Source organism: Anopheles cruzii, chromosome 3 (assembly GCF_943734635.1).
Source record: "Anopheles cruzii chromosome 3, idAnoCruzAS_RS32_06, whole genome shotgun sequence".
Lineage (NCBI taxonomy): Eukaryota > Metazoa > Arthropoda > Insecta > Diptera > Culicidae > Anopheles > Anopheles cruzii.
The window spans coordinates 15,324,306-15,345,716 of NC_069145.1; the positions used below are offsets into that span (position 1 = coordinate 15,324,306).

Here is a 21,411-nt window from a genome sequence, read left to right on the forward strand (position 1 = left end):
GTAATGAGAAAAGTCGGAAGCGAAAAGTCTGAAGAAAAGCCCCAGAAGACATAATGGATCCCGGATGTTGCTTGGTATTTAGTCGATAATTATTAAAAAACACCCACCAAAAGACTTGCTCGCGGGGAACAGGATGCGCCTGACTGGGTGCCTTCTAATTAAACTTTTGCGAGCAAAACTGTTACCGAAAGTTGCCGAAATGTTGCTTTCTGTTTTCGAACTGTCGAACACACCCCAAAAAAAATCCAACATTTACGCACGAAAGGATGCCGTAGGACAAGTTGTACATAATACGCCCAACGCTCTGCAAGCAACTGGCCAAAAATACTGGCCACGCCGAAGCGGCCTTACGCGAAGGATCTACATCGGATCGCTTCTATTGGTTCGCCGCGAGAGCCGCAGAGCAACCAAACGGTGCCCAGCAAACCGGAAGCCGGCCAACCAGCGGACGGCGGGCTCCAAAAGGTGGAAAATAATTAAAAATGACGGACGACTACACGCGCAGGGCGTAGGCGTCTTGGAAAGTGATAGCATTCGTGCCGGTTCCTTTGTTGCTGGACATTTCCCTTTCACTTTTTCACTGTTCCGCGCCCTTTTTTTGTCCCTGCCCTGCCACTGTTTCAAACGACGAATGATAAGAAATGTTTCGTTTTCCTGCGTTACTTCCGCTTTGGGGTTTTTTTTGCACGGGTCGCCGCCCTTCGGAGCGGACAAAGGGCTCAGCCAATACTCGCGGCGTCTTCTAATTTCGGGTTGTGCTCCGAACGGAAGAATTGCAGACCGACCGCTCGCCGAGAAGGAATGGATTGAATGACTTAGATGGAGTAGGCCATAAGATGAAGCAGAAAAAAAAAACCTGGACACGAGAAAACTGGGGCCACTCGGTTGGGGGAAGGAAGGTTGCTTTGAAAAAGTTTTCTCGCGGACCGCGATGCTAATTTCATATTTATTTTATTTCTTCATAAATGTTTGACGCCGTGGAATGCCAGCCACTCCCGCGAACCGCGAAATGTCGGAATTCGGTATCGGAAACGGAAGAAATGGGAAGAAAAAAAAACTGGAAGTGGAAATGATCAGCACAACGAGATTGCGGCATTAGTTTTTATGTGGCCTCCTCAGCCGAGTGGAAAGATATATTGGAACTCGGCTGGAACTCGAAGAACGGCCGATCCGATTTTTACGGCGATGAACAAGCTCACCATCAAAGCTGGGGATAACATTCTTCTTCGAATCGAAACGCCAGACCGAGGCTGTTAAATTAATGTTAATACTTTATTCTTAGCAGATTCGTAGTTACTTCTTTTTGGGGCCACGTTATCCTGCACGTTGCAGTTGTGTCAGAATATGTCAAATTGTACAAAATGTGTCACAATTTCTTTCCATTTGCTCGTAAATTCTTGTCACTGTGTGGTCGAACGCCGTATGCCTTATACGCATGCTGCTATGCCTCTCTTAACTACCTTGGCGCTTCACTGCTCGAATTTGTGTTCGATTCGCGCTAGAAGTCTCGGGAAATAAATAAATACTCACTCACGCATTCACTAAGTAGTGTGCGTAGTGCTCGAAGGAGGTAAGGATCTCTCTAATTCAGCCTTGCAGTGTGAATCCAAGGAGCCCGTTGAGACCGGTACCGAATAGCGGAATAGCGTTTACTACACTAAATCTAACGCTGCGTTCCCTATGAAATCTATGACCTAACACGTAGCAGCAGCCGCAGTGCCTTCACCACGACTGGGCGGCCGCTTACACAATAATCCTCGTCTATCAACTAGCATCGTCTTTGAGGTCGACCAGTCACTAGGGTCGCCGACGCAGTGACTTCCCTCCCCGTCATCTGCTTCTTAAAACCATCCTACTTACAAGACTACGCGTCGGGCGCGACACGGCCCGACGGATCAGGTCTTGGGATGGGGCGCGGTGGTTGGTTTGGTATGTGAAAGATCGGCCGGTCTACTGATTGTTGACGCTGATGATCTGGTTGATCCACCCGATGAACGAGGACACCTTCACGTAGACACCGGGAACGTCGACGCGCCCGCACCCGAAGCCCCACGAGACCAGGCCGGCCAGCTCGAAGAACCCATCGTCCTGGCACACCAGCGGCCCCCCGCCGTCGCCCTGGCACGCATCGTTGCCCTCCTCGCCGCCGGCACAAAAACTGGACGCCGGCAGTATGAAGATCTTCTCCGTCACGGCGTTCACCTTGCGGATGCACTCGGCATCGCTCACGATCGGGATCTCGGCTTCGCGCACCCGCAGCGGAATCGGGCCGGCTTCGCCCATGTACCCGTAGCCGGTCACCGTGCACCGCTTGCCGGCGGCGTGACTTACTCCCCGCGCCGGGAGACATACCTACGGTAAGACAACGATAAGACGGCACGATTAGACGCCACTCGTCCATAGTGAACCCCGGTTTACGTACCAAACAGACTCCATCACGTAGCTCCGCTTGGCCGTGCAGCTTCAGCAGCGCTATGTCGTTATCCAGCGTCTGGCTGTTGTGATTGTGGTGGATGTACGTGGTGGCCACCCGGAGCGTCTGGGCGCCGGGGCTACCGTACTTGCGCGTCAGATCGTAGTCTCCCACCCGGACGTAGATGGCATCGCCGGACCGGACAATGCTGAGCATATGAGAAAGAGAGTGTGGTCATTGAGAGTGGCCAGTCGCCACGGCAAAGCTGCGCAGCACTTCGACTTACTTCGTGACGCAGTGCGCCGCCGTCAGGACCCACTGTGTGCCGATCAAGGCCGCTCCGCACAGGTACTGGTTGAGCGAGTTGATCAAGGCCACCTGCCAACACCACTCGCCATTCTCGCCGTCCTCGCCCCCGACAACGCGGCCCTTCCGGTGGTTGCTCCAGTACTTGGCCAGCGTGTCGTTCTCCCGTAGGCTCGGATGATGCAGCAGGTCCGCCGGCACGGTGTCGTTGTCATCGTGGTAGATGATCGGTATCGGAACGATGCTGCTACCGAGCACTAGCCGCTCGGAGCTCTTCGAGCGGTAGAAGCTATCGACCACGTCAATGTGCCGTGCCGGACGTATCGAATCGTCCCCGGGCCCGGCCAGGTGCCCACGGCTCAGGAAGGACCGGGCCGCCCGGCTGGTTCCCTTGACGCCGCACACGTACTTGGAGTACACCTGCGGTCTGGGTGTCGTCGTCGGTGGCTCGTACACCGGCGACTGTGGATAGGCCGCGGCTGGTTGTTGGGTCGGCGGTACCTCGTAGATGTTGTTGCTGATCGGCCCGGGGTATGGATTCGGAGCCGGCGGCCCGTAACCCGGTTGCTGTGGTGGCTGCGGTTGCGAGGGGGCCATGGCTCCCGCCGGCAACATCGGGTACGGCTGGCCATTAGCGATCGACGGCTGCATCTGTGGCGCAAGTGGGGGCGATGGAGGAAGCGCTTGCGGCGGATAGCCACCGTTGGTGTCGTTGTACTTCGTCTTGCTGGCCGCCATCTGGACCTCCAGAATTTTGCTCTTGGGCGCGCAGCACTGCGTGCCGGACTTTTTGCACTTGAACAGGTCGGTCATTTCGGCGTTCCGGAAGCAGGTGAAGCTGAGCAGACTGACGATACACGAGCCGGGGCACTCTTCGCGGGGATCCGGCGCCGCGGTCGTCGGTGGGATCGGCGTCGTGGTGGTGGTGGTGGTCTGCGGAGGTCGCTTCTGCGGTGGCGGACGGGGCGGCGGGGCTCGCGTGTTGTCGCAGCACACCGATCCGCGCTTGCAGTTGGCCGTGTTCGAGATCAACACCGAAGGTCGCTCGCAGAACGCGGCCATTATGTTGAGCAGACAGAATCCGGGACAGCGCGGCAACGGTGGCTGAAAGGTGGGCAGTAACGGGTAAGTGATAAAGGCTCGCTTCGCAAGTTCTTCCGGGATACCTACCGGTGTGGCTGGCCGCCTGGTCGTGCTGACCTGCGGCTGCTTGTTGGCATCTTCGGCGACCCGGGTGATACAGCAGGAGCCCTCGTTCGGGCAGAACGCTTCGCTGTCCAGGTCGTCGCAGAACAGCGCAAACAGCCCGTTGACGCACTCGCCCTCGCACTCCTTGAACACCGGGCCCTGGCCACCGCCGTTGCTACCGCCGAGCGGCGCCGGCGGAGTGGTCTTCTGCTTCGCCGGCGGCGCCTTCGTCGGCTTCGGGGTAGGCTTTGGCGTGGGGTTGGTTTTCGACCGGATCGGTTCCTCCGTCGTGGCCGGCCGTTCCGTCGTGACTTTCACGTACGGTTTCGGGGTGGTCGTCCGGTTCGTTTTCGTGTCAAAGTGGGCCGTCGGAACGTACAAATCGTCGGGCGCGTTGTCAGGGTAGATGTCGCGCGACACGCAACACTTGGTGCCACTCTTGCACAGGCCGGCCGTCGTCAGGTACGCCTCGCAGTAGTCGGCGATCCGATCGGCTACGCACACCCCGGGGCAGGATGCTGTGGAGCAAACGCGAGTAAATCAGCGCCCTTCCGTAATGGTGCTACTGGTGGTGGTAGTACTTACAATTATTTTTAGTATCCTTTTCCTTGATTTTGGCTTCTGTCGTCGGTTTCTGCGTCGTAGTCGTCACGGGGCGCACCGTTGTGGTGGTCGTCTTTGGCCGAACGGTGGTGCTGATGTTGGCGGCGGCGGCACTACTCTCCACGCAGCACTTCATGCTCGGCGACGGGCACGGAATGTCGTCCAGCACCTCGTAGCATATCAAGGTGGCCAGCGTGTGGACGCAAACGCCCGGACACCCTTTGGCGTCTTCTGTGCTTGTGATGGAATCCAGCAGGCCTGTTCGGGAAGATGCCGGCCAATGATGGTTAGCATTGCTTTCTGCAGCATTCCGTGATGTGCGAAACTCAGATTGAATCTAAACTGGAGTTGAATCTAACTTGAACTTGAATATAAACTGGTACTACATTTTTGGAGTACTTCGAAATAGGTCAATGTTAGACTGTGACAATGTAGACGAATCTTATTCTAGGAAAATAACAGCTTAAACCGAAAGGGTTCTTTTTATTAGGCGTCCAATAAAGCTTTTAGGTGATTCAGGACATTTATATTAAAGAGACAAAGAACATGGGTAGTTCCAGTGATACCAGGCATGACAAGTGAATAGCTAAAACTAACGCCAAATTGCGAAGGCTTTAAATTTTAGTGCGTTACATAATTTTGTGCGCAATTTTGAGTAACCTGGAGCAAATTGGAAATACCGATAAAAAAATTACGTGACTGACGCGTCTTGAGATGGTCTCCGGAGCTCCGGAGAATCTTACCTGAGAGAAAGCTACCAGCCAGCGAGTCATCTTGACACCTTGACACGCGGCCAAACACCACCAACAGCACCGTAACAACTTTCAGGATCATGTTCTATCGCTCGTAAACTTCATAAACACGTTACACTTTCGCTGACGATCTTGGGGACCAGACAAAGCCAATCGCCAATCCTTAAGCAGTCCTAGGTTCCGGCACACTTCTAACACTGTCACTTTAGAGAACAGTCATTTCGGCTAAAGCGGATATCGGTTCAATCGTCCATTCGCCGTTCGCCTACTAAATTATTAACACTCTCCTGACGTTCTCGTTGTAGCGCTCACTGTACGAAATGACATAGAATAATGGTAAATTCCACCTCCAACCCCAAAAGGTCACCTTCCGTTTTTCGCTGACTCCGTCGCGGTCATCAAAAACCTTCGCATCATCCGCGCGTCCACTTGCTTCTTAATTTTTAAACGCTTTCTTAGCGCTTTCATGAAGAGCAACCGTTAGTGAAGAGTTAGGAGTGCGTCTCCCTCTCGAAACCGGTCGAACCACTTCAGGCTCCTCAGTGGCTCCGGGACGGTCGCGCCCGGCCGGGGCCAGTGAGTTTGAATTTCATAACTTCGATTACCGCTTCGAAGCGCTCGGAAGGCTTCGAGTACTGACTTTGTTATGCCACACGAAACAAAACCTCCCGTTTGGCGATCCAACTTCCGATCTGTGATGTGACACCCCGGGGCGTGTCTAGATCATAAGCCGCTTGAAAGTGGCCCACCGGTTGGCGGGATACCATACGTGCGAGCTGCATGTTTCTCCGGTGGCGCCGAAGCGATCCGAGCGCGCGCTCGGAGTTTGGGTCGAGTGAAAAGGTGTTCCAATTTACACCTCGCCACGCAAAAGGAGTGAAACTGGCAGCGCACCGTTTCGTCGAACTGCGCGAACTGCGAATCCGCGCTCCGCTGAGCCGCCACGTCCAGCGTTGGCGATCAGTCAAACGATGGTGGTTCCTCAACTTGAACCCAACATGGAGTTCCGGTACAGTGCGATGACTCTTGTTTTGGGGTTAACCCAAAAAATCGTGTTCCCGAAAAGCGTTCCCTGGACATGCCAGAAATGTGGACGTTTGCTCTCTCACTTTGTTATGAAACACGCGACAAGCGCCCAAAGCCGAACTCCACCATCTGCCAAAGAATGGTGGACCAGTGAAAGCGACGTCCAGGCACTGGTTCCCCGGGGGCGATTCTAGCCCGGCAGGGCGGAGGCCAGACTTCCGACGGCTATTAACACCATTCCCTTCGCCGGGAACCCACCGACTTGCCTGCCCGCCTGCCGTTCGGAAGGTTTGTTTTCTTTTCTCTGACACAGATTCGAGAAATTATTCTTGCGTCCGGCCCCTCCAAGACCCGCCCGATGGCCCGAGTCGGCCCGAGTGGGTCTTCGGGACAGGTTTTCGATCGGATGGCGTGGGATGTCTGAAGGGACCGGCGACCGATGCGTGTGTGGCCCCCTTTTTCCCCTTTCCCTCTGGGGCTGCAGGTGAAACGCTAGCCCAAGGGTGCGCGCGCAGGTGCCTCGCACACGGCCTTCTGCTCCATGGTCAGGGTCGGGCCACGGGGTGCTCAGCGCGCCACACAGTGATACAATACACGCTGCTGACCCATTTCCGGGCGCATTCCCGAGCCGGAGTCGGGCGGGCGGGCGGTCCGTGGCCTGCGGAACGGCGTGGTGGCAGAAAAAGAGAAAATATGTCACCATCGCGATCGGGATCGCGATGCCAACGGCGGATCGGCAACTTCGCCAACGCCGAGTTCTAGGTGATCCGTCGAGTCAGCGTACTTTCCTTTCGGTCTCCGCGTGTGTGTGTGTGCGCGTGTTTTTTAACGGCCTTTTTCGAGTCGGTCCCGTGCCCGGGTCAACAGGAAGTTTCTCCACTCACGATCCGTGCCGGTTCCGTTTCATTTCTCTTTCAATCGGTAATGCACTTCTTCGCCCAGTCGCCAAAAGGCGGGCGCCTTTGGATTCTTTGTGCTGGCCCCGCCCGGAGGGTGAAAGCATTCGGCCCCAGGCAGCATCGTTGAAAATGAGAGCGGTACGCTACCGAAATGTACCGTTCGGAACCTGGCGAGCGCACTTTTCGCTGGCACCGGTGGCGAGGAAAATTCGATGGACGTGATCGGATCCATCGCAGGCGAGTCAGCGTTGTCGAACGATCGGGGTCGAGGAGAAATCGAGTCGATCACCGTACGTACGGAACGGCTGGTGGAAAGCTTCCCCGCTTGGCGAACTCCGGGAGGGCCGCGCCAAATCGATTGGAGAAAAAGGTCCATCATGTCCAACACGACGACAGATAGATGCAAAAAGTTCCCGTAACGTGCGCCGTCTAGACGTGAACCGAGCGGAACCTGGCCACAACCCGAACCACGACCTAGCCAACCGACAACCGCGGCTGATAACAAGTCGGTCTCGGTTGCACGCTACAGATCTAACTGTAATCTAACAGGGCTCTCATCATCGGTGTACCAGATGGCACCAGATGGAACTGGTTACGGGACGAAGTGAACAAAATCTGCAGTAACTGCTCCCTCTGGCATGACGCATGGCGTCGCGTTCCCGATGCTGCGATGTTATGTAGCACACGGTGTATCGTTGGCACGATCGGGCAATGAGCAGGCTCCGGCGAGCCTGTCGTATGGAGATTTGGGACACTCGTGCCCGTTATTGCATCTTCACTCCGGTACCACGTCAGCTCGGCGAGGTATCTGGCACACCGGAGCTTATCCGTTGCCGGTGCTGTCATTTTCACAGAGTCCTTTAGGGTCGCCTTTAGGGTTTCTGGAGGAATACCACTGGATCACTACATCACTCGGGTCTCTGGGTAGAACTTGGGAGCGATCCCCTCAAATACACTTTTTCCTAGACGTTGTTCTAGAAACCGATCACACCTCACTTACTGTCACTGCACCCCTTTGAATCACTGTGGGTTTGTGCGGTTGAATCCTTGCTGCTTCAAGGGTTTCGTATCATCTTCTGACCTGGCACAATTCCTAGAGCGACAGATCTGCGCTACTTCATCGATGCTGATCCTCCGCGATCAGCGATCCGTATGAGAGGTCCGGTCCCGGCCGATGGTAAAGTTACTTAACATTGCGCCCGTACCTCGAAGCACTTTCTTGCTGGCCGATTGTCCACAGTTTTTTTCTTTTCATTTGTATGTTATTCGCTTTCTTGCTCTCTTCGCTCTCTTCTGCTTTCTTGTTGTGATCGGTCGCTGGAGTGTGTTTCTCTTTCTTTTCTGGTACGTTTTGTGTGCTTGTGCATTCCTTTCTCGATCCTCGGATTCGATCGTACGGCTTTCTTGCGAGTGTGTGCGTATTTTATCACTCCATCTCGCGTTGGCCACCGGTGGATGTCTCTCTTCTGGACTCTCGTTATCTCTTTTTTCTCTATTTATGTTGCCTCTTCCTTGAGTTAATGCGTCGTATCTTAGTTCCACGAACCGCGCCGATCGTACGGCTCCCACAACGATCGATATGCCGGGAAGCATCGGGCCGCTCGGAGCTTTCGAGAAGCGAACCATCCCGTGTTAGCCGGCCGCCTAATGCTCTGGGAATGCTGTGCCCGGACTGCGATAAAACAAGAGGCAAGCGTACGAAACGTATTTCAAAACAGTTTCGGTGCGCTATGCTATTGCGAATAACAGGAAACGCTTCTGGACTTTCCATTTTACGGACCCATAAACCGAAACGGAACGGCTCGGAACCGGGGTACCATTCCGTAACGAGGGTACGGCTACAAAACACAGTCCAGAAATTGGGCTTGGGACTTGGGACTTGGGACTGAAGTCAAAAAACCACGGGATACCTTTGCTACTGACCATAGGAGATGCTACGGCTGTGAGGTCACGCACGGCTGGCTTTATGATCCTCAAGGAACTAATACCAGGATTTGGGGTCTGTAAAAACGTACATTCCGAACCCCCTCGCCTAGCGGTGTAAGTAGCCCGGTCTCGGGGTTTCGTCCAAAACCGTTACAATAACTTCACCCTTGCTGGCCACTCTGGCGCAAGCGAGCGTCGTAATTTGCATTGGCCCGGCAGACCATACGGTTTGCCGTGTAGGGGCGTTACGGGATTTAAAGTCGTGAGCACTTTATTTGCTGGTCGGCCACGATCGCCCATCCATCAAAGCGGCACCCAAGGGGAAACGAAAATGGCACGAAGAACTGCCTATTGCGGATCTGACCGGGTGGCGTGGTTCCACTTCTCCGTTCTCGGTCCGGCTGAATACTTTCTTACACAAATGCAACATTAGCCCGTAGCGCACCCTCGCACGCACCCGGCACGCAAACGCTCTTCGCTGTACGCCTCCGGCCAGAGAGTCAAGCCCGGCCTTCCTTCCGGACAACTCTCTGGTCTAGCGGAAACTGGCCTAGCGGTACTGGAGAGCGTTTTTTTTATCACTGAATATTTAACCTATTTTCCGGGCCTTTACTTAGCGCTTTGTACGCGGCACTGGATCGGCTGATCGGAGCCGTCTGCCTGCCCTTGTCGGCTCGGCCCGTCTATATTTTGTTCACGTCGAGTGGTTCTGGAAGCTTTGAAGCGCGGAACCGATCGGGAAAGGAGATTCTCGTGCCGACGCACGGGGCGGCCCTCAAATTATGGTAGCGCACCCACCATTGAGCGCGTGGTGTCCAATATTTTAGTGACTTCGTCGGCGGCACCCTAAAGCCTTTCTGGAGAAGCTTTACTGTTACGTTACGGTTGCGCGGGGTTTCTCTATGTGTTCTACTGCGTTCACCGTATTGTGCATTTAGCTTCCTAACTTTCTCCGATCGATCATTTCCATCACGCGAAATTGAGTACGAATCCGTTACACACTGCACACACACGCACACACGGGACTGGAACTGGAATAGGCTGGCGTTCCGCGTTGCGGACACCGTTTGGGCGCCGTTACCTCGGGCTGTTGCTGGAGCGTACGTCTTCGCTTCTCAACTGATCACTGTTGACTGGCCGGATCGCGAGATGACTTGGGCTTGGGGCGGCCGAGCAGCAAAGAAATGTTAGTCAATAAAACCGGTGAGCGCGGTTCCGGTTTTCACATGCACTGGGCATGAGAAAATCTCTCCGCACTCGGCCCGGTCGCCTCTAGTGGATGCATAATTCCATTCCAGCGTGCTACTCTTCATTCATGGGAACATGGGCGTACGGTTGAATGAATCAGCGTTGACCCGCATTCTCCGATATTCGGGAAAGCTCTCAACGCCCCGAGTAGCGTGAGTAATATGATTTTATGATGTAATGAACTGAAGAAGAACGTAGAAAAACTTATTAAGCAATCAGTCGGTCGGCTAATGTTACAGTTAATTAGTGTTGTTAACACATTTGACCCATTTTCATGGAGTGAGGCTGGCATTCCCGGTCCCGGAGTGCGGTCTCAGTGCTGCTTGTTCCAAAGAAAGAATGCCATTCATTCCAGGCAATAGAAGAGGAAAAAGAAGCCATACATTTCTATCAATAATGCACTCTCTGAACGTGCGAGCTTCTTTCTGCGAGCTCGTTTCATACTCAAAAACGAATTTACCAGATTTAAATTCGGTAGCGCCAACCAGATTTAAACTCTGAGTTCACTAGCGCCAACTTGCACAGCGTGGTAAATACCGCAACTAATTCGAAAGTGACAGCGATTTGTTTTACTGCCGTGTTTACAACCTGCAGTCGTGTACTGCAAATGGCAGGCTTCCTTTTCTCAGTACCTCGTTTGCCGTACGCAAAAGGTTTGTTTATCAGCTGTGTTGCTGCCTTTGCCTTCGGTTGTTGCTGGTGTGGGTGCGGAACTATGGCTCGAAAGTGAAATTTGGCCATCGCTCTGACAGTTATAATGTTGACGTGTTGATTTAGCAGTGGTTTTGGGGCCCCTTGGTAAGCGAACGTGGACCGTTGCACGATTCCCGTAATGAGTAATGCCGTGTGCGTGGTATTACAACCCTTTCCACAATTGCAACAGCCGTCGGAAAACGTAAGCAAGTGATAAACGCAATTGCGACCGCAGCAGATGCTTTGTCTCGCAGGGTCCGAGGTGCAAAAAGACGGTCTCGGTCGTCGGACAAGCTGCGACAAGTGTTTGTGCTACATATTGTTTACTACGAACGCAAACAATACCAAACAATCAACAGACTGTCTGCGTTGTGGTTCGTGAGAATTTGCCAGTTACTGTTGGGCCGTTCATTCAGCTTTCGGAATCAGCAAATTGGACGGACGGACGGACGGAAGGCTTTGGTTAACGGCGGGGGTTTATGTTCCGGGGCCGCTTTTGCAACTTAACGTAACGTGTAGCGGTACTTTCTGGGTCAATGGCACCCTGGCGACGACTTTCGACCGGGTGGATTGTGATTAGCTGTGTGCTGCTGCTAAGTTTAGCGTACAGCACGAACGGATACTTTTACAGCGATAATACCGAAGGTTCCAGCAACGACCGGTTTTGCTTCTGCCAGGTACGGAATGCGTTTTCGGAATGTGATTAAGCTCACAAAAATTCCCGGTTCCATTATCCGGTTGGTGAAAATGGTAACTCGTTTGTCTGTCCCCCTTTAGCTGCAAGGAACGATCGACGACTGCAGCTGCAATGTGGATACGGTGGATTTCTACAATAATGTGAAAATATATCCACGGCTGAAAAGTTTGCTGGTCAAAGACTTCTTTCGCTACTACAAGGTACACCTGACGAAGGATTGTCCGTTCTGGGTGGACGACAGCAAGTGTGCGATGCGCTTTTGCCATGTGGAGCACTGCGAGGAGAAAGATATTCCGCCGGGATTGAAAGGTGACGGATCGTCGTATCATAAGGTAGGAAGCTTACAAATGGGTCAACGACAGACGATCACTGCCAACCGATCGCGTCAACAGAAGACGAAGAAATGAGACCCCTGTGTGCTAATCGAATGAAACGGATACATATATATTCCAGTACATTAAAGAGGTGCAAACGCTTACCAACTGCAACGAAGATCTGGACGCAGAACTCGGCTACCTCAACACTAGCATAAGCGATAAGGCACACAAAGAGTTTCAGATGTGGGCCGATTATGACGAGGCGCAAGACAATTTCTGCATTCTCGACGACCACGAGCCGGGCGCAGAGTACGTGGACTTGCTGCTCAATCCGGAACGGTACACTGGCTACCGAGGGGAATCCGCGCGGCGCATTTGGAGCAACATTTATCTGGAAAACTGCTTCCAGTGAGTGTCGACGTAGTGCCGAAGCTGCATGACAAGATGTGAAATTCAACAACGATCCTTCTTTTCGCAGAGCCCACTCGGTGAAGAGGAAAAGTGCTTACTCGGCAATGATCCCGTACCAGGATATGGCACGGAACGAAGTGTGTCTAGAGCATCGAGTGTTTTATCGCATGATCTCCGGTTTGCACTCCAGCATCAACATTCACCTGTGTGCCAACTACCTACTATCCGAGAAGAACTCACTGGGATTCGTATCCCCGACGGGCCTGTGGGGTCCGAATTTCGAAGAGTTCGAGCGCCGTTTCAGTCCCCACATGACCGACAACGAGGGCTCGCACTGGCTGCGAAACCTGTACTTTGCGTACCTGGTCGAGCTCCGAGCCCTTGCCAAGGCGGCACCGTACTTGCGGAACGAAGAGTATTTCACCGGTCTCGAGAAGGATGATCGCGAGGTGAAAACAGCCGTCGCCGATTTGCTTAACGTGATCGAAGGATTTCCTTCGCACTTCAACGAAACCGTCATGTTCAGCGGTGGCACTACGGCAATCAAGTTGAAGCAAGAGTTTCGGGAAAAGTTTATGAACATTTCGAAAATCATGGACTGCGTGGGGTGTGATAAGTGTCGTCTGTGGGGTAAGCTGCAAGTCCAGGGTATGGGCACGGCCTTAAAGATCCTGTTCTCCGGCAAGTTCGACGACAAATTCGATGAGCGTGGCCTGGGGACGCGATTGAAGCAGCAATCACCCTTGTTGAAGTTAAAGCGTGGCGAGATAGTGGCATTATTCAACGCGTTTGGAAGGTAAGACTGTCCGTGGTTTTATTTTTGTGAACGAGCTAACAATCAGACGTTTCCCACCCATTCTTTGCAGACTCTCCACGAGCATTCACGAGCTGGAAGAATTCCGACAACGAATGCGGTAAAGTTTTAACGTTCAAAAGACTTAACCTGTAACCGGTGCAACGACTTTGTGATGAAACATTACTTCAAATCCCAGGTATCGAAACCAGATACAGTGATTTCCGGTGGCTCGTTTGCAGAAAGACTTAGAAAATACGGCACACGTTCAAGTTATGAACTGACGTCGATTGTTTTTATTGTTTCTCTTGTTTTTTTGTCTTATGTCCTATGTACTCGGTAGCTAGACGGTAGCTCTGAGTACGGTACGTGTAGTGATCTTGAAGATCAAGATGATATTTACAATCGGAACGGTATACCACCAGCGAAAAATATCTTTCAATTGTACAGATGTTCAGGCTTTATACAAGTGTGAGCAAACAAAGGCGTACCAGTACGGCAATTCGTACGTACGGTTTCCTAATAACTTATACCCGCCCAGACGTTAGCGTTGCCGTAACGCGTAAATTATGAGTGTACAATCATGTGAATGAATGTTGTAAATAGAATTTATTGCAATCCGTAAATATACTTACAAAAGTTCTATGTATCTAACGTATTTTGTTAAAAACAAACGATCTAACGCAAGTCGTTTTAATTATTTACGTTTATGAAGAGAAATATGCTTGGGAGTTTCGTTGCAAACGGAAAAAATCAACCAGTTTTCTTCCGATCAGACTTACGTAGCAACGGTAACCACGGCCGCAAACTTGTTTGTCGTTACTACGGCTACGACACCAGCTCGTTCGTGCGCTTAAGTGATGTCAATAGACTATTCCGCCAGTCTGCCGCAGCGTCAGTTAGTGTAAAATTTAGCGATGGTTCTGCTTCATGTAAAACGTGGCGAAGAGAGCCAATTTCTGTACGAAACAGTTACCGGCATCGGGATCGACCAGCTGGCGTACGAGTTGGTCACGATCTATAACGGGCGCTTGAAAGTGAGCCGCATTTGCTCGGGTAAGTACACGCTACGCCCTTTGATGTATTGTGCGCGGTTCAATTTAGATGTCCCTTTCGCAATCGGTTAGAAATTGAGGAACTGGCAAAGCATGGCACTATGCTGCCACCGGATATGCTGGGGCTAACGGATGAGCAAGTCGAGGAACTGCACCTCGTCGACGAATGGGCCGACACCTGCATTCCATCCGGCGGTTGGCGTTTTAACCGTGATCCGGTCGGTCGTCGCAATGGACGGCAACCGCAAGCGAAAATGGGACAAGTGCTTGAACAAGCCGTCTTGGATGCGAAAGCGATGGTCTCGAAAAAGAATGCTACCGAAGGCAAACCCGTGACCCAGCGTACGGTGCAGGATGCACTCGATTTGTTGCGCGGTGCCGTCACAATCGTGTACCCGATGCAACTGCCACCGCACGATCCAATCCGAATGGAGTTCAACAATACCGAAGATTTGAGCGGCACTCAGGTTAGTAAGGCATGCTAGTGTCGCAAAACGGTTACAAAACGGGCTACTCTTTCCACCAGGCTTCACTGGAAGTGATCGAGCCGGCGAAAGTGCAACTTTGGTTTGCCGGAAAGTTGATGCTGAACGATAAACTGCTCGGCGAAATTGTGGGTCCCAACGAAAAGACCAAAATCATTGTAAAGTTGACCAAGCTCAACGAAAGTGCCCCGGGCCGTGAACCGGTGATTACTGAAGACGCCAGAAAGCAGATGATGATGCACGCTTATCGTCGCCAGGAGGAACTAAAGGTACGTTGCCATGGTTTCAATACTATGATTTGTTCAACTGTTTGCTGTTTTCCAATAACCGGTCGGAAAATGTCATAATGTCATCAACGGAAGGATTGAAGTATGGAGGCTCAGTTCCGATCGGTCTTTTAAGCATTGCTCTATATTTCATAAATATATTAGGTTTATTCAAAAATGTACAAAGTTTAAGATGTGCTAGATTCCATATCAAAGACTTGATCGATAAAGCATTTCCAACTCACGGGGTTGCATCATCGTGCAAATGTTCGCTTATATTGCCGATGCTCGTGATTTACGTTTCTTTGTTGCTAATTATTACTTTTTTATTCTTAATTTTCACGATCGATCTTTGAATTTAAAGCCGTTACAACGATTTTGAAATTAGCTTTAGTTTCACCACGACCTTGTTCCGGCCACCATGATTGTTGGCGGCTAGGTAAAGGCGAAAGCGTTGACAAAAGCTGAATGTCAATAACAATAACAGGAAAGGATGGAGTGACGTGCGGTCCCCGTTCGCAGTGTAACAGAACATAGGCAAACATTCATCGCGGAAAATAGTCCGCAACAAGATTTTCAATTTCGTAACCTTCCCGCATCGTACCGCACCAGGTAACGAGAAACAGTTCCCGATATCTAACCGTCCCAAAACCGAATTCGGTCCCCATTTTGCCGTAGTAGTAGCTGGCAGCGTGGAGCACAATGTTAATGAAGCTCTGGGGCGATGCTGATTCGCTGATCCTCGCGCTTACGGGGCGCTTCTGTGGTTCCTGCTGTTTGCTGTTATCGTGACGAAGGATGAATGGATTTGGATCCACATGTCCTTCACCGGCAGATGAGTTATTGGTCGGGAGCTGGCCGATTACATTTTATCGATGTACTCTTGCGGATATTCAATGTTCCATGACTCTTTCCTTTTCGGGACGGCGAACGAGGAGTGGTGTGGTGGTTGTGGCCATGTTTAATGGGGGTAGGTTTTTGTGTTGCGTGTTGTTGTTGGTTTGTTTTGTGGCAGAAACGATTCGAGGGAGACGTCGTTGTTCACGTGGGTTTCGATCCAGGTGGACGACGGTCGGAGTGTTGTATAAGGTTGTAGAAAGGAGAACAGAAATGGTGGTATTAGAGAGAGAGACTGAGGGCGCTACACTTTGTCCGTGTAGCGGAACAACTGGTCCGGGTTAACGAAATTTTATTGAAACGAGCAAAAGGAGTAAAAGCGAAGAGAAAGCATTCGAAAAAGCGTTCTTCTTTTCGTATTTTCAAAGGAAACAATCTGCCAAAAGCGACTATAAACCAATTGTTCTACGTTTCGGTAAAGAGCGCAAAAGTGAAGCATTGCATTGGTCGTTGGCTATCTTCGAGGGAAATGGCTTCGGTCAGCACTGGCCCGTTCTGGGCCCGCTGATCCCCGCAGTGTACCGTTACTGTTTATCACAGACTAAAATATACATCGGAGTGTGATTAAAATTTTACTATCCTTTTCGAAATCATCTGATAAGCACAATCGGAACGGAATCGGTCCGCAGCAGCACTCTTTGGTAGTAGCAATGTTTTATTCGAAACACGAAAGCTATTTACAAACACGTAATGCACTGTCTTTCCGGCTTTCGGATTTTCATTGTTGCTTGCACATCGTACGAATTCGGTACATTACTTTGTACATTGCTATATACACTGTGTTACTCATGTAATTAACAGCTGCAAGCCGTTCCAGAAGAGGGAGCTCAGCGCTCCATTCCTTGGCCGAATGCAGTCCCTAATAAGCAAGTGCCAGTTTGCCAGGTTGATTATCTTTATCTAAAAGCACTGATCTCAATCACTGTCCACGGTTGTCTGGCGCGCAAACTTCGTCAGTGCAGCCTCCACAAAGCGAAGAAAAAGCTAGCGATACTCTAATCAACAACAACTGAGAACGGTTCAGCGAAGAAGTTCGTATTGCATGCAGATGGTAGTAACAGAACGCAGGAAGCAACAATTGAAGTACGGAAATCATTGCTACTGTATCTTATTTACTAGCTTAAAATGGATCCGTTGTCCTGCTGGGGTTTGTTTTGCTTGCCGATGCATTTCCGATACGTTTGCACGGTGACGGTGAGCGTTAGACTTGTGTGTTTGTGTGGATGTGGTTGTGTGTGTGCTCGCGAGGGCTCTCGTGTCCTCGCGGTGCAGTATGGTTGCATCAACGAAAGTAACAGTGGTACGAAGCCAAACCGGAACTCCGAGTAGCACAAGGAGGAAAAACCATAAGCAGTAACCGCGTGTGTTTGATGTGTAACGAACAAACGGGAGGTGTGTGTGTGTGTGTTGTTAGAACTTCGGTACAGTACGGGTTGGTAAAGTGTGTGTACTTTCAAAACAGAAAAATCGGCTGCAGCGTTTTGGTGAAAAAGTGGTAAATGGTCTTTTCAGTAGTCTAGTTCGTCTTCCTCATCGTCACTACGGCAAAGAAGTTTGCTATAAAATACAGGGAAAAAAACAAGAAAGAAGCACCCATGAGCATCGATAAAGAACGGTAGGATAGTAGAAAATTGACGAAAAACAACCCGGATCTACTACATTTTAAATGAAAGGCGATTGTAGAAAAAGTAGGAAAAAACGTGTCTTCAAGGAACGCTCGGAGTAAGAAAGCCCATCATCAATCAACAAATCGAGCTTCCAATCCGTGTACTGAGGATGGCGGGTTAATTTACGCGGGTGAGTTGAAGTATTTCCGACCTAACAACCTAACGTAACGCGATTATTTTTTTATTTTGCAACATAGTGCAACCTTGTCACCTCTAAAAACTTTTCCCAGCGATGCTCCGTCCCATCGCTGTAAACCGTCTAAATAGAACTCGGCGTTACTCTCCTCAAAACACACAACAACAAAAAGTCGCTTGTGACTTGAGATCTGATGAATGAAGGTGATACTTCAATGAGGACTTCACAGTGGAAAATACAGAATCCCCATATACAGCATCCAACTAATCTTTCTCTTGCCTAGAAGTATTGCCTTTGAAAAACAATTTTCCCCTCGTTTTTGACCATTTTCACATAAAAACTGACATCAACTGACTCAAACGATTGTTACACAAAACCTTCACGTCCGAACTGGCTGAAAGTTTAGTAACTGCCAGAAGATTGGCTTCCATTTACTAGTGCTGCCATGTTGAGGTCGAAAATCTATCAATTCACCCTCGTATCGCCTTGTTTCGTATGTTCTAGGATTGCGTTAGAGCGTAGAAAAAGTCAAAAACAAAAACACCAAACGATTACCGTTTTACTTGAAAAGAAATAATACGACGACGTACGTAACAAACAAACTGAAGGTTGCAGAAAGTTTGTGAAAAACAAGAAAGGTGGCAACAGATTTACGAAACCCATAGTTTAGTAGTTTAGCAGTGACACATACAGAGAAGAGAGTTGGAAATCATAAGAAAAGAATACTTAATTGATAGGCACACACAGGCGCGCGCGCCCGCATACATACATCGAGAGAGCTAAGGCGAGATCAGAGAGAGGGGATGTTTTAGAGTGGATACAGTTGTTGTTGTTGTTGGTGAATAAGGACTTCCTGCTGGACATGGGGACAGTGCGCTAGAAGGGTGGCGATGGAACGATTGAATCGGGTGCAAACATGTTTGTGGGTGTGTCTGTGTGTGTGTGGCTGGCGCAGTGATTTGTGGGTGGGTTGTGTGTGAAATGATTCAATTCTATCACAAAACACAACACAGTGGTGCGGACAGAGGGACACTCGATGATTCAACAGGGGTGCGCTGTGTCCACCACCTCACGGTCTACTTACTTCTCTTTCGTCGGATACTTCTCCGCGTAGACTCGAGACGACTTGTGGCAGGCTTTATCACAGCAAGGACAGTACCAGTAGCTCAGCACACCGATCGACACCGCGAACAGCACGTTCGGGATGATCAGGGACAGTATCAGGTGCTTCAGATTGTCATCCCAGGAGTAGCGTGCGACCACCATCTCCGGATAGGCTCGGCTGTAGTAGCACGGGAACGGATCTCCGATGTGCGAGTAACTGCAAGTGAGCGACGGACGGAGCGAGTGAGACTCATGCACCCGTCGGGGCCCGCTCCCATACTTACCCGTACTGTTTCGCAAACTCGGAACAGTTCACCCGCGGTGGATAGCCGCAGCCCTCGGTGTTCACCAGAAACTTGGTGTCCATAACGTCCCACTCGATGCTGTCCAGATCGCGCGGGTTCTTGTGCCACTCGTGAAACGCGATCTTGGTGTAGTTCACCAGCAGCTGGTGGCACCGGATAGCGGCGGTAGTGCAGCCCTCGCGACACGAGCTCCAGGTACAGTTGCGCATCCCTTCCGCGTACACGTGATCCGTCACTACGCACGTCACCGGTATGGGATCGTAGTCCGCCACGATCGTCGAGATGGCGGGATCCACCACGAACGGTATTAGGAAGAGAAACGCAAACACGGACAAAATTGCGGTCGTACCTGTTGAAAGGGACAGCGGAAAATTCAATCCACCCGCGAATCAAGTCCGCCGAGCCGGCCGCGTACCTAGGCAGAGCGACGTGTAGAACTTTGCTTTGTCCAGAAACTCCGCGATGAGCTCTTCGCGCGTCGGTGGTCGCTCCTCACCGTTCGAAACGTTCAGGCTCTGCTTGCTGTGCGTGAGGCTGGCCTTGCTGTTGTTCAGGCTCGGCTTGCTCATGGTCAAACTCGGTGCACCCGAAAGTGTCGACGAAGATGCTCTAAACTCGTTGATGGACCTCATGGTGCTGCTGTGAGTTGTGTGACGTGTTGAGATCAATGCAGGATTCGCAGTCCGAATTTCCGAATTGGTCAGGCTGATACTTCTCTACAGACTCGCTCTATTTCTCTCTCGCTCGCTCGCTGGCTGTATAGTAACTAGTTGGCTAGATTGACCCTAACGTGGGTCCCCGCCGGGGGTCAGTGTGTCTTACGTTTATGTTGGCAGAATTTTTCACTGTTGAAGCATAATTTCTCTACTCTGGTGTGCTGTGCTTAGCAGCTAGACTCGTTGCAGCGCCAAGCGGCTGACTCCTACCGAGTGTGTACTATTTTGCTTCGTTCGATCCGGAAAAGTCTTGCCGCGCGGTATCATTTATGGGTTTTGCTATGCTGTGTTAGTTTTTGTTTTAGATTTTGTTTTCGTTAAGATCTCCCGCCGATTCGGCTTTATTCGCCGCCAGTCGCGTCGCGATGCCCGATGGCGCAACTATGACGAATCTTCCTGTGGTACATCCCCTCTAGCTTCACGCATTCCTCTACGTTGTCCAATTATTCAACTTGTGTGCGGTGCGGCCGTTGTCGTGCTGCCCGCGCCGATTCTCGGCGATCCACGGTTGCCCAATACCCTACTCCCACGCGTACTAGGCTCGCATGTCGGCCGCGCCAGCACCTGAGTGGCGGCGTTGGTTCGATTCTTCAATCGCGTTCCGGCTGCGGTTCTCGTGAGCAGGGCTTCGACCGAATGCAAGAATGCAACGCAAACAGTGGGTGCATCGGAAATGAACTATCCTCAACGAAACATGACGCGGATCAAAAAACATTACACATTACTTAACGATACCGTTGGCTATCTGTCTCTGTGTGGATGTGTGTGGGTTTTATTATGAGTTAGATGGCGGGCCTCGGACGCGGGGCCCATTAGGCCCGGTAGCTCATCGAACCGGATCTACGTTCGCCGGGGCCACGCCGCTGGACGGGGTTTCGATTGCGCGCGGTTCGCTCTCCGGAACGGGTCTTCCCGGGGGATCCGGATTAGGTTGGGTATGCCCTCAATGGCGGCAGTGTCAAATCATAGGTGTCACTTATCACGAATCAGCGGCGCCGTTCGCCCATAAGGCGAAGAATCGTCGGGGCTCGTTCGATCGATCGATCCCCGTTTCAAGCCCGTCGAAGTGTGTCGAAGGCAGGCGAAGTGAATGGCCGCTGTGGGGGAACTTATTAGTCTGTGTAACGAGAGTCACTGAAAGAACGGGAAATAACAACGAACGGGACAACGGTAAACAGTGGCTTCTTGCACAGGCGATAGACCAGGCGATAGACTGAAGAATGCCGACGAATTTAGGCGCTTCCGAGCGGTCTAGTGCAGCGAAAATACACCCGATTGATGAACTGGACTGTCTTCTTGTAGGAGAGGAATGCCTGTGCCGAAGGGAAGAAACCAGACAGAGAGAGAAAGAGAGAGAGAGAGGCGTGTCAAGGTCTGTGGCGTACAAATAATGCGTTCATAACATTAACTTTACAGGCAAAGGATAAAGTTGAACCCCAAGCGCAACGGAAGCTATCAAGGATAGGGAGCAACTGAACAATCGGAAAATGACAACCAAAAACGGAAGG

General features: G+C 51.2%; 5 protein-coding genes across 7 annotated transcripts in view; 2 read left to right on the top strand and 3 right to left on the bottom strand.

The window, feature by feature from the left end:
* Window positions 1–1,950: 1,950 nt before the first annotated feature.
* LOC128272049 (protein masquerade) lies at window positions 1,951–5,344 on the bottom strand. Its single transcript, XM_053009771.1, has 6 exons — window positions 5,254–5,344; window positions 4,493–4,768; window positions 3,890–4,425; window positions 2,700–3,823; window positions 2,423–2,621; window positions 1,951–2,352 (listed from the first exon to the last, which is right to left on the bottom strand). Exons 1-6 carry the CDS (start codon window positions 5,342–5,344, stop codon window positions 1,951–1,953), a joined length of 2,628 nt encoding a protein of 875 aa, XP_052865731.1.
* A 5,787-nt stretch (window positions 5,345–11,131) lies between these two features.
* LOC128274551 (ero1-like protein) lies at window positions 11,132–13,840 on the top strand. Its single transcript, XM_053012780.1, has 5 exons — window positions 11,132–11,731; window positions 11,832–12,083; window positions 12,205–12,476; window positions 12,547–13,275; window positions 13,346–13,840. Exons 1-5 carry the CDS (start codon window positions 11,591–11,593, stop codon window positions 13,395–13,397), a joined length of 1,446 nt encoding a protein of 481 aa, XP_052868740.1. The 5' UTR covers window positions 11,132–11,590; the 3' UTR covers window positions 13,398–13,840.
* Window positions 13,841–14,189: 349 nt separating this feature from the next.
* Window positions 14,190–21,411, top strand: part of LOC128274554 (cilia- and flagella-associated protein 298) — a 17,315-nt gene continuing 10,093 nt past the window's right edge. Inside the window, exons 1-3 of the mRNA XM_053012785.1 lie at window positions 14,190–14,328; window positions 14,400–14,794; window positions 14,854–15,081. Coding sequence (XP_052868745.1) covers window positions 14,190–14,328; window positions 14,400–14,794; window positions 14,854–15,081 — 762 coding nt within the window. The remainder of the gene's footprint in view (window positions 14,329–14,399; window positions 14,795–14,853; window positions 15,082–21,411) is intronic.
* On the bottom strand, window positions 15,205–21,200 carry LOC128274553 (protein tipE-like). Of its 3 annotated transcripts, XR_008269309.1 has the most exons (5): window positions 19,603–21,200; window positions 19,167–19,536; window positions 18,863–19,099; window positions 17,092–17,532; window positions 15,205–15,992 (listed from the first exon to the last, which is right to left on the bottom strand). XR_008269309.1 is itself a non-coding variant. In XM_053012783.1 (4 exons), exons 1-4 carry the CDS (start codon window positions 19,817–19,819, stop codon window positions 15,941–15,943), a joined length of 876 nt encoding a protein of 291 aa, XP_052868743.1. In that variant the 5' UTR covers window positions 19,820–21,199; the 3' UTR covers window positions 15,205–15,940. The 3 variants fall into 3 exon arrangements, 2 of the variants coding, with proteins under 2 accessions (XP_052868743.1, XP_052868744.1); XM_053012783.1 differs by lacking the exon at window positions 17,092–17,532 and having other exon boundaries at window positions 19,603–21,199; XM_053012784.1 differs by lacking the exon at window positions 15,205–15,992 and having other exon boundaries at window positions 16,578–17,532.
* The window catches only part of LOC128274552 (uncharacterized), a 2,595-nt gene continuing 2,280 nt past the window's right edge, over window positions 21,097–21,411 (bottom strand). Inside the window, exon 2 of the mRNA XM_053012781.1 lies at window positions 21,097–21,216. The gene's annotated coding sequence lies outside the window, so the exon portion shown is untranslated. The remainder of the gene's footprint in view (window positions 21,217–21,411) is intronic.

Coding starts and splice junctions, on each gene's coding strand:
- LOC128272049 (XM_053009771.1), bottom strand. CDS start 5,344: ATGATCCTGAAAGTTGTTACGGTGCTGTTGGTGGTGTTTGGCCGCGTG. Junction 3,824..3,889: donor CCAGGCGGCCAGCCACACCG/GTAGGTATCCCG, acceptor CCCACCTTTCAG/CCACCGTTGCCGCGCTGTCC. Junction 2,622..2,699: donor GCGGCGCACTGCGTCACGAA/GTAAGTCGAAGT, acceptor TCATATGCTCAG/CATTGTCCGGTCCGGCGATG.
- LOC128274551 (XM_053012780.1), top strand. CDS start 11,591: ATGGCACCCTGGCGACGACTTTCGACCGGGTGGATTGTGATTAGCTGT. Junction 11,732..11,831: donor ACCGGTTTTGCTTCTGCCAG/GTACGGAATGCG, acceptor GTCCCCCTTTAG/CTGCAAGGAACGATCGACGA. Junction 12,084..12,204: donor ACGGATCGTCGTATCATAAG/GTAGGAAGCTTA, acceptor TATATATTCCAG/TACATTAAAGAGGTGCAAAC.
- LOC128274553 (XM_053012783.1), bottom strand. CDS start 19,819: ATGAGGTCCATCAACGAGTTTAGAGCATCTTCGTCGACACTTTCGGGT. Junction 19,537..19,602: donor CTACACGTCGCTCTGCCTAG/GTACGCGGCCGG, acceptor CCCTTTCAACAG/GTACGACCGCAATTTTGTCC. Junction 15,993..18,862: donor AAGTATCCGACGAAAGAGAA/GTAAGTAGACCG, acceptor CGTCCCGAAAAG/GAAAGAGTCATGGAACATTG.